Below are 11,138 nucleotides of genomic sequence, written 5' to 3'. Positions count from 1 at the left end.
ATCCATATATTAATCACAGTGTATGCTTACATAGTATGACTCACTTAATAGAGTAATGATGAAGAAGCCGGATGTACATAACTGTCTGGCTGAATGCCTGACTTAGGAAAAAGAGAAGGTTTTCTACAAACATCTTTACATCTCCACAGAGGGCCAAAGAAATCACAGAAATGCTAGAGATGGTTTTTTTTTCAGATTGCACAATCTATCTTTCTGCATAAAATATGGGAAGGCCTTGCTGGATCATATATATGTATCTCAGTAAGTGGTTTTTGCTAATCTCCTAAGTAACAAATAATTTCTGCCTTTAATGAATTACATTAAAAGGTGAAGTGCTTAGAGGCAGGAACTCATGTAAAAGAACCATTATTCACCCTGAGGTTTTTGGCTGCAGTAGGCAGCTTCTGTAAGTGACTTCAGTGGGCTTCTTCCTTCCATTTAATCTCTCTTTTGTTCTCTGCCTGCAGGACTTTGCACTGATTCAACTCAATATTTATTTATTTATAATTTCTGCCAGAGACAGGCCCTCTTGTTAAACAGGTATCAAATGGGATTTAATGTTTCTGAAGAAATGCCTCTCAGTCAGGAATCCTTTTACAGCTTGATTTCAGGGTCTTCTTTTTGTGTTTCAACATTTTTCATGCCCTTATTGGGATGTGGAAGTAGGATCATTTACGCAGAACTGGGTCATGAGATGCATAAGCATGTTGTGAGAGATGGAAAAATATTGTTAAGTATGAAACTGCAGAAATTGTTACACTGGATGGACTGGACACTTGAAACAATAAAAAAGAACTGATATGCCAGTGTTGTATTTTTGAGATTCAGGTAGCAATTACTGTGCTGACTAACACAAATTCTTAGACGTGAAACCAGACTAGAGAAACTTCAGTTCTCCTTTACTACTATTGCATGTCCTGAGTGGGACTATTTGAGAATGAGCTAAAAGAGGTAAAAATGACAAAAGGCCAGTCTCATACAGAAAAAGATGTTGTCTGTTCTGATGAAAGCGCTAGTTTCAGCTCAAATCCCACCCAGCCAATGAGCAATGTTTAGTAAACCAAGTGGTATATTTCATTTTACAAAATAAGCATATTTTCACTGTATATTTGTTGCAAGCTTGCTTTCTTGTTCAGAGAACAAATGAAAGGATCTCTGATCTGCATGTGAAACATTTCATGTTCCTGGGCCTTCTAAACAACTTGAATGTTTGGTGTTCTGAATGATATCAGAAAGGTATCTTAAACTAATTGGCACACAGACTTTTGGTTGTTTGTCTTAATTAACATGCACAATACCAGTTCATAATAATCTATAATATTAATGGTCAATCCTTAACTTTAGCATTAGCATGATTTTACTTCTGTGCTGTTTTACTGCTCTATGTGGCAGCGTAAAACAAGGGTACCTAAATAATTCCACTGAAGCACGGGATATTACAAAGGATAAATAAATCATCCAGTTACATCTATGGCCTTCAAGAGAAAATTACTTCTAAAGGTGACAGCTGTTTGGGGGGAGTACCAGACTGGAGTGCCCTGGAGGAAACATGCAAAGTTAAAATTGACTCTGAAACTAAGACATGTTCACATTATCAAACTATGCAATTATGTACATAGGTTTGGTGAAGAGCAAAGTAGTCATATGGTGGATGTTTTTAACATAGTCTATACCTTTTGGATTTTGCAGGTAGAGTGATGTTCTGTAGGGCAATAGTGGCCAGTTCACACTGAACTACACGATGACTGGGGTACATACAATGACCAGTTTCACTACGTCTTTGCCCATTTTGCCTCTCTGAGTGCTCTTCTAACCAGCACAAACTGGCACGTTTGCCATTCCTTTGGCCCCATCTGAAATATGAGAAATAGAGACTTGGTATAGATAATCTGCCTTATCCATCTTAATGCTGATCTCATTTAAAAATTTGTCTTTTCTTGCCAGTTTCAGAGAAAATATCTAAACCTGTTATCTTTTGTTATCTTTTAAATGCTTAGTGATGAAAAAGATCATAGAAACATTTTGGTTGGAAGAGACCCTCAAGATCATCAAGTCCAAGTGTTAACCCAACATTGTCATTAAACCATGTCCCTAAACTCCCATTCCATGCTCCTGTCTTGTGGTGGTTTCATTTTGATGGCACCTCCAAGAGCAGCAGGAGGTAAGCCCAGCTAGATTTGCTGAAGGGCAGTCCCAGAAACAGGGCTCAGTGATCTGATGATAAGCTGGAGTGGTTCAAGTAGAGAAAGAACACACATACAGGTCTGTGGCTTCGAATAGCTGCTTTTGAGAGAGCTCTATAGTAAAGACGTTGCGTGCCTCAGCCACTCAGCAGAAGCAAGTCTTCTCTTTGATTTAAGACCAGACAGTAGAAATGCTTGCATATGGGATGGGGGGTGGGGAGTTGTGCCCTGATTATTATTTATTTTTTTTACCTTTCCCACAAAGCACCGTAACCATTGCTATTTAAGACACAGATCAGCCCTTCTAGTGCTTAAACACCTCCTAGGATTCCCTCAAAGTAACAGAACTTCAAAATCCCAAGTGTTACAAGGGTTAAATTCCCCTCTTCCAAAAGATTTTATGTGTATGCCCTTGGGTAAGGCAAAAAGAGAAAAAAAAAATCTGCAACCAGCACATGAAGTGTAAGGATGCTGTAAAAACTTGGTGATGGAAGCCTGAAATGTAATTACACCTTTGAGCTACCTAGAGCTTCCCAGTCCATTGGAACAGGCTGCCCAGAGAAGTGGTGGATTCGCCATCCCTGGAGGTGTTTAAAAGGCATTTAGATGAGGTTCTTAGAGACACGGTTTAGTACCAGAGTTACGTTATGGTTGAACTCTATGATCCTGAGGGTCTCTTCCAACCAAAATGATTTTGCGATTCTGTGTTCTGCAAAAACACCAACCAAGTGATTTATTCACAGTCATTGTCTTACACTTGCATGGGGCTCCTTTCTCCAGAAGCAGGAGAACACAATGGACAATGACTGACCCATGGTGGTCAGGCAGGGAGGAGCAGAGCAGAATTTTGTTCTTAGGAAATCAGAGGAAATATGTTATTATGGTTTGAATGCAGGAATGGGTGGAACAAAGCTTGCCCTCTGTTGGCAATTCCACCCCTGTGGACGTGGGTGATTTTTTTTAAAGGCAGGTGAATAATGCATGAATTGTTTCTGAATGAAAGCTAAGATTTTCAGATCTCCGCAGCAAACGAACCCTCCATTGAGTACTTCTTGTCTGACACTCACTTCACTTTGAGTAAGTCTCATAGTAAATTTCCATTCACTGGCTGGACAAACATAGCTTTTAAAATTAGAATACTGATGTAAACTTTTACGATCACAGATTTAAAATGTGTTATAAAGATTTATGGGGAAAGTAAAATCTCAGTTTTGCTGTATATTATATTATACACAGACAATAAATCATTTGGTATTTAAATATAGTTATTTACAGAACAAATATCTATAATCTCAGAGGATTTATTCTTGTTTGAAAAGTGTTATGATCATCTGGGATGAAAGATGCAGAGGAAGCAGTAATAAACATTTCCACAATCATTATTAAAATTCTCTACCAATTTCTTGTTCTTTTTCCTCACCTTTGTTTGACGTTAACATCTAAATTTCACTGTTTGTTGCTAGATACTTTTTAATCTAGTCTTGTATGAATGAAGTGTTTATTTTTCCATAGTTGCCCACGAGTTTCTCCTGCTAACATCCAAATATATGCCTCCAGAAAATGGCATTTGAATGTTAGTTATTAGATTACCATCCACATCTCATTTTTCTAATGCTTGCATCCATGTTAGCTCTGTCTTAATTTTACTTCACTGGCCAGTTCTACTTAATGTGAGAGTGTCCTCTGCTGTACAAAGCAAAAATAGCAATTTATTACAGGTTCTTTCACTCATGACGATCAAAATGCAGCCCAGTCATAGAAAAAGAGATTCTGTAGGGATCTGTGCAGCTTTTCACTTAAACTTCTCTGTCAAAAGCATTTTTGTAAAATCCCTTCTAGTTCCAGAAAAATAATTCATGCTACAGATGATTTTGTAAATACGATTCACATTAAAACCTCTTAAAACTCCTGCCTTGCCCTCACCAATGTTTTATGCTTAAAGGGAAGATTTTACTAAGAAACGGTATTAGGACATTGCCTGAAAACAATCTTCTGAGACATCTGTTCTGAGTATCAGACATGAAATATGGAAATAATTTTGTAAAATTTTAAAAATACTCTACAGATTTTATTTCCTAACTAGCTTTCTACTCTTTGGTGAGAACAAACTGGATGTGTGAAAGGTTATAGGAATACTCTTTCTCGAGGGCAGATATTTAACCATTGCCAGGATGTCCCAAGAGTACGATATGTGCATATTTACACACATAATTTTATAGAAATAATAAAAAAATACTACCAAAAAAAGACATTAACTGTAGTCATAATTATTAGCTACAGAAACATGATTCAGGATAGATCTGCAGGAGTTAAGGTGGATAGTTCTCTGAAAATGACAGTTAGCTGGTAATGTTTAAAGTAAGAAGTTATATCAGGTGTTTAGTAGAACAGAACAGGAAGGCTAGTAATGTTCACATTTAGAGTAGAAATGCTACTCATGACCAGCAGCATGGAGCATCTTCCGTGTAAGGAAAACTGACTTGGATCCTTCAGCTTGGAAAATGACTCAAGATGATAGGATACCAAATCTATGAAAGAACACAAAGGTGAGCAGAGAACGGTTTTTATTCACTATCTCCAAAAAAGCAAAAGTAGCAAGGATTCAATAAAGCTTTAAGGGAACAGGTTTGAAATAACCAGGAGAAAACACTTTTGCAAATAATCTTGTCATTGAACAGTGGAATTCTGTCACAATACTGTCAATACCTGAACTTTTTTTCTAAGAAAAAGAAGAGACAGCTTTTAAAAATGAGGCCAGACACATTTGTGGAGTGTGCATCCCTCTGCAAATATGAAATACCATGCACCCTGTAAGTTCCTCAGCCTGCTAGGTGAAAGAAACCAGTAGACCTGGGTTGCTGTGGGGCCTTATTTGTGTCTTTTTATGTTATTTCCCTGGGCAAAACGTTGGTGTATCCAGCCTTTTGTAGTAACAGCCCCTAGCTTTGATTCCACTCGCCACATCCTACAGCCCCCCCAAGAACTGGTGATTATTATCCAAGATGCGATCACATTTATTCTGTGTTCAGGACTGAAAATAACATGCCAGTGAACTTTAATGACATGACCAGAATTACTTCTGCTGGTGTAAACAAAATATTTTATAGGAAATCAATTACACTCTGATATAGTAATATTTTTTTCCCACTCTGTTTATATAGTTTAAAATCCCAGCAGGGTCTCTTGGTGGGCTTCTCTGCCTTCCCACAAAAATGTATAGACCTGCTTCAGCAGTGCATTCAGAAACAGAACAAACATATCCAAATGTAGGTAAGGAGTGAGAACACATCTGGAATATTGTGTCCAGTTCTGGGCCCCTCAGTTCAAGAAGGACAGGGAACTGCTGGGGAGAATCCAGCGCAGGGCAACGAAGATGATGAAGGGAGTGGAGCATCTCCCTTATGAGGAAAGGCTGAGGGAGCTGGGGCTCTTTAGCTTGGAGGAGACTGAGGGGTGACCTTATTAACATTTATAAATATGTAAAGGGTGAGTGTCACGAGGATGGAGCCAGGCTCTTCTCGGTGACAACCAATGATAGGACAAGGGGTAATGGGTTCGAACTGGAACACAGGAGGTTCCACTTAAATATGAGAAGAAACTTCTTATCAGTGAGGGTGCCAGAGCACTGGAACAGGCTGCCCAGGGGGGGTTGTGGAGTCTCCTTCTCTGGAGACATTCAAAACCTGCCTGGACACCTTCCTGTGTAACCCCATCTGGGTGTTCCTGCTCCGGCAGCGGGATTGGACTGGATGATCTTTTGAGGACCCTTCCAATCCCTGACATTCTGTGATTCTGTGTAAGTCGGTCCCGCTCGCACGCTCCCGCTCGCACGCTCCCGCCCAGGGGCCGCGCGAGGGCTGCCGGGAGAGCGGCAGGACCCGCCCCCCGCCCCGCCTCGTTGTGGGCGTGTGCCGGAAGTGAGGACCGGAGGAGAAGCGGGGAGGGGCTGGGCGGCTCGCCGGGGGGCTCGGCCGTCGCCATTTTGTTCGCGCCGGGCTGTCGGCGAGGCGGGAACGGACGGGGTTCGCCCGGCTCCTCCCCCGCTGGGGCGGAGAGGCGGGGACTGAGTGCGGCCGGGCCGGTGGGGGTGGCGGCGGCGGCGCCGAGCCGAGCGCGGCCCGGCGATGTCGGCGTTCTCAGAGGCGGCGCTGGAGCGGAAGCTGTCGGAGCTGAGCAACTCGCAGCAAAGCGTGCAGACCCTGAGCCTGTGGCTCATCCACCACCGCAAGCATTCGGCGCTCATCGTCAGCGTGTGGGAGCGGGAGCTGCGGAAAGGTGAGGCTGGCGCGGCCGCCGCCGCCAGGCCTTTTCCCGCCCTCGGGTGCCCGGTGGGGCCTTTCTCGGGGGCAGCGGCCTGCGCGGCCGCAGGAGAAGGAGCAGGCCGCCGCTCTGGGGTGTGCGGCTCCTGCGGGGAGGATGACAGGGCTCCTCGGCCTGTCGGGCCGGGGAAGGAGTGCGGGGCGGGGGGGGGGAGCGGGGGTCGGCCCACCCAGCGCCTGGGGAGAGCGGAGCTGCTGGGACAAGTGTTAAACTCGGGGTCTATATTTCTAGAGGACTGTGGGCTGGGTGATGCTTCTTTTTTTTTTTCCTCCCCGGCTCCTCTCCCTCCCCCATTCTCCTTGTCTCCCTCAGTGAGATGCATCTCAGGAGTCTGCTTCTCATTTTTTACTCCGTTTCTTTGGGGAAGGAGACAGGAACGTGGGAGAAGGGAAGGAAGATGTCAAGCAAGGGGTTTAGGAGTTTTAATTTTATTTTTTTTTTTTTTTAAATAGTGATAGTTACGGCTCTTCCAAGACGACCCTTTTTAGGCACTGCCTTTCATCATCTATAACTATAGCTAGTTGTAATATTGTTTGAGTTTCCTGAGATGGTGGCTTTGTCCACTTATGCCAGCAACAATTCTTGTAGGGCGAGTAAGGATGGAAATTCTCGGGGGAAAAAAAAGCTATTTAATGTGTTCAAAGCGTTTTTTTTTTTTTACTTCCTGGTTTTCCCAGATGGCTAATACCGATGTTAGCATAATAAAGATTATGAATTTCTAACTGTGCCAACTATTTGATGTTGAGCGTGCAGGCTTAGATACTTATGTGGCTTTCCTTGTAATAGGAAAGAACTTGCAGCTATAGGCAATAGTTCAGGTGACTGAAAGGCAGAAATAGCTTATGAAGGCTTATTTGACCTGACTGGAAAATAACTTAATCTGACTCATTTAAGAAAAAGAAAAATCACTTGCTAGATCTCTACCTTGCTGAAGGAAATGTTACTGTCTTCCACTAGCTTCCTTTGGATCTGCATTAATATGTGCCTCTTTAATGGGAAAAGTAGAAGAGTAGATTTTCAAGTGTAGAGGAAAAATAACACTAAGCTATTACAGGACTTATGGAATAGAAACTACTCCCTTAGTTTTGTGCAATTAAGAGGAAAGAGTGCATGGCTGGATCACAACTGCATCTTGGTTAGGGGTCATAACTTCATAGCAAATGGATTCAACCACCCTTAAAATAAAAATCTTGAGTATGAAGTAATACTAAACTTTACACTGTACTATGGAAAAAATGTTCTTGCTGTAGGTTTTCACATGGCTACTGTGTTTTTGTTTATGCTTTTTGTGTTAAATGTTATTGTTTGATCTTCCAAACGTGATGCAAATTCTTTATTACCTAAAGAAAAATGTATTTAGTCACATATTACAAGTATCCTTACAAGTAAGGACATTTTCAATATATATTTGTTGGAAGCTTTCTTGTTCTGAGAACAATTGGAAGGATCTCAGATCTGAATCTGAAACATTTCATGTTTCTGGGCCTTCTAAACAACTTGAATATATGGTATTCTGAATGATATCAGAAAGGCATCTTAAACTAATTGTCACACAGCCAGAGTTTTAGTTGGTCATCTTAATTAACATGCACAATACCAGTTCATAATAATCTATAATATTAGTATTATAGTATTAGCATAATTAGAGTAATTATATATAATTAGTATTTAGTATTAGCATAATTTTCCTGTAGAGCTGTTTGACTAACTGGAGAAGTGAAATATTTGAAACATGGACTGCATGTTTGTAGGTGGCATTGAGAAGGACAAGGACAGTGATCTTAAGAACCCATGGGAATACTTTGATTTTTCTCAGCTTTCAGTGTCTGGCTTCCACTTTTAAGCCTGTTTTGAGGATGTAGCTCAGGAGCTTCAGGTAAAGCATAGCTGCTGTAATTGGTTTGATCTTCAATTTGTTGAAGTTTTTGTCCAGCTTTTGCTGCTTCAAAGTAAGATTTTTCTGGTGGCCTCTTTTTGGAAGCCAGCCTTCAAGGATCTGTGGAAGCATGCGATAGTCTACCTTCAGTAGGAGCAGGTTAGTTGCTTTCCAGGTCCTGCACCTTTTCTTCTGGGCTTTTAGGCCTTATGTGAAATGTTTCTTCTTTCTTATATTCCTCTGCTACTTCATTCAAAGCTGGCATAGTTAAGATACATGGGATGTATTTTAGTTTTCTTTTTCTGATAATAATACCTGAGCTTCATACATGTTAGCTTACATTTGCCCAATACTAACTTTTTGCTAATTGCAGCACAGAATTGTAAGATGGTCTGTAATCCCCAAAGGGTGGATTTAGTGGTCTAAGCAGACACCATGTGGAAGATGAGAAGGAAAACCAGTATGCTCTGGTGAAGTGACTTGCATAAAACGTCACAAAGCAGAATGCTGGCAATGAGGCCGTAAATAGAGCAAGTTTAAGGCTCCTGACCTGCCTACCGTCCAAGCTGTAGAAACATTATTTCCCTCCTACCTGAGAGGAAAATGATCTTTATTTGGGAAATATGGGCATAAAAATATTGGCATTGTCTGATACTATTGCTGGTCAGTAGTGTACTGGACCTGAAAATGGAACCTTGCCTTTCTAAATTTTCTTTTCATTGTATCCCTTTCTTATTGTCACTCCCATCTGCAGACCTTCCTTCCAGCCTACTCCCTTTCGGGCTTGTAGAAGGTTGTGTAACCAGCTGAGTTGAACACAATACAATGTGATACTACATTTTTTCCTGGATGCTTTCAGTTTTGGTTAAAGATCCCTTGCATCAGATCAGCTTGCATGAACATTTCTGAAGATGTCTTTAGTTATTAATGAAAACAAGTGCTAGGATCTCAGCTCTTTTGTTCCTAAATATTTGATTCTAATTATTTTGTTTTTAAAACAGTCATTGCCTTTATATCCTGTTGGAGTAGAAGTGAAGAGGCAACATTTCAAATGTGCATAGAACTTGAGCAACATAGTATCTTAGTCCCTTTCTGTTTGCTTGGATTCATTGGTGGTGGTCAGGTCCCTTATTAGGGCATCTCTGCAGATCATTGGTTCCATACACCTTCCTCTACAGGCTTTCTACAGTACAGCAGACTTTCATTGATTCTGTTGGTGAATTCTTTCACTTAGATGTAAACTTGGAGAACAGGCAAAGCTTGCACATATTTGTTATAACTTGGAGCAGTGACATAAATTTGGATTTGTCTTGCTGAACTCCAGTGTTGCTCAAGTTGTGTCAAGACAGTTGATGTGGCTCTGGTTACTGAAGGAGTATGCATATATGATTTTTTGCTTAATACTGCCATAACCTTAATATGTAGTTCTTAAAATACGGGCATGTAGAATTCACGGGGTCATTCTTAGAAATAATCAGAAATTGGAGGTGAGCTAGTATAATGTATTCTATAATTGACTGTATTGTGAAAGTACCCTGTTCCCCTGAAAATAAGCCCTAGCATGTTTTTTCCAGTATTTTTGAGGATGCTCGAAACATAAGCCCTACTCCAAAAATAAGCACTAGTTATACTTCGTTTAAAAAGTCAACTTTAATTTTTGCTTCAAAAGATGCCTTTTTTTTACATGTACAATAATTTATGTAAGACCCTGTCTTATTTTGGGGGAAACAGGGTACTGGTAACTCTTCATTGTCCAGACACTCCTGGTAACTGTCACAAATATTAAAGCAAAACAACCAGTGGTTTGATGAAATTATGATAAGGAGTTGTGTATTTTATGCTTCAATATATACAGGGTAGAGACATGCTGTTAAATGACCGACCTCATATAACGTGCTAATGAAAAATGTATGGATGAACTGTACTACTAGGGTGAGGCTGTGGCAGAGCTGGTGCTCTGCCTGGGGTATTAAGTATTACTTATTCTGCATCTGTGCAAAACTGCTCAGATGTCACTCCAGGTACTCCACATTTTGGTGTATGTAGGGTTTTTCTCACTATCTATTGCTATGTTTAGCAGAAAATAGATTCTCTATTTCATTGATGTTTTGCTCGTTGATGAGTAAAATAACGACTGTAATGAAGTAACAAAGATTTCTCCTGTTTTGAGAGATAAGCAGAGGTCTACAATGACAACAGAACAACTCATTTTATGCTCTGCTGTTGGTTAAATATGCCTCTACATATTTCTGATCTCTTTTTCTTGCTGACAGTATCTTGTGATGTGCTGCTAATGAAAATCCAGAAAAATGGATAATTAATTTTGAAATAGATGGATTCCCTGATGGAAAGCTGGTGTTGGCACAAAAGGAGACTGTGAGGCTAGGTTCACCTCTTTAGGCTGCAGCCTGTGTTAGTGCTGGCCTGACACTGATCAGGAGTCTGGATTCTTTAGAATTTCATAGTTGATTTATGGAATAAATAATTGGGGGGGGGGGGCGGGGAGGGCTACTCTTTCACAATTTCATTTGTAGTAAATATCTTACTAACGTGAGAATCTCATGCAGTTTAGATTTTTATTCTAGACAAGGGTATTAAGTACCATGTTTTCTTCGGTACTTGTGGTATCACAGCTTTGTGATTTATTCAAAGGAATTTGTGTGGATTAACTTTTGTGATAATGTTGTCACACAACCTAGTGATTTTACAGAGACCTTTTGGGGGATTAGAGAGAATTTTGTAAAGGCTTGAAGAGAATG

At 40.7% G+C, this 11,138-nt stretch overlaps 1 protein-coding gene across 4 annotated transcripts in view; it reads left to right on the top strand.

Annotated features, from left to right (window-relative positions):
• Nucleotides 1-6,110: 6,110 nt before the first annotated feature.
• The window catches only part of RPRD1A (regulation of nuclear pre-mRNA domain containing 1A), a 48,935-nt gene continuing 43,907 nt past the window's right edge, over nucleotides 6,111-11,138 (top strand). For all 4 annotated transcript variants that reach the window (XM_082044038.1, XM_082044037.1, XM_082044040.1 and 1 more), the window contains exon 1: nucleotides 6,111-6,458. In XM_082044038.1, the coding sequence (XP_081900164.1) occupies nucleotides 6,308-6,458 (151 nt within the window). In that variant the 5' untranslated portion in view covers nucleotides 6,111-6,307. The remainder of the gene's footprint in view (nucleotides 6,459-11,138) is intronic.

This window comes from Streptopelia decaocto, assembly GCF_964273445.1.
Source record: "Streptopelia decaocto genome assembly, chromosome: 2".
In the NCBI taxonomy this organism is placed as follows: Eukaryota; Metazoa; Chordata; class Aves; order Columbiformes; family Columbidae; genus Streptopelia; species Streptopelia decaocto.
Note: the sequence above shows the minus strand (reverse complement) of the source record. Positions and strands in the feature narration are given on the sequence as shown.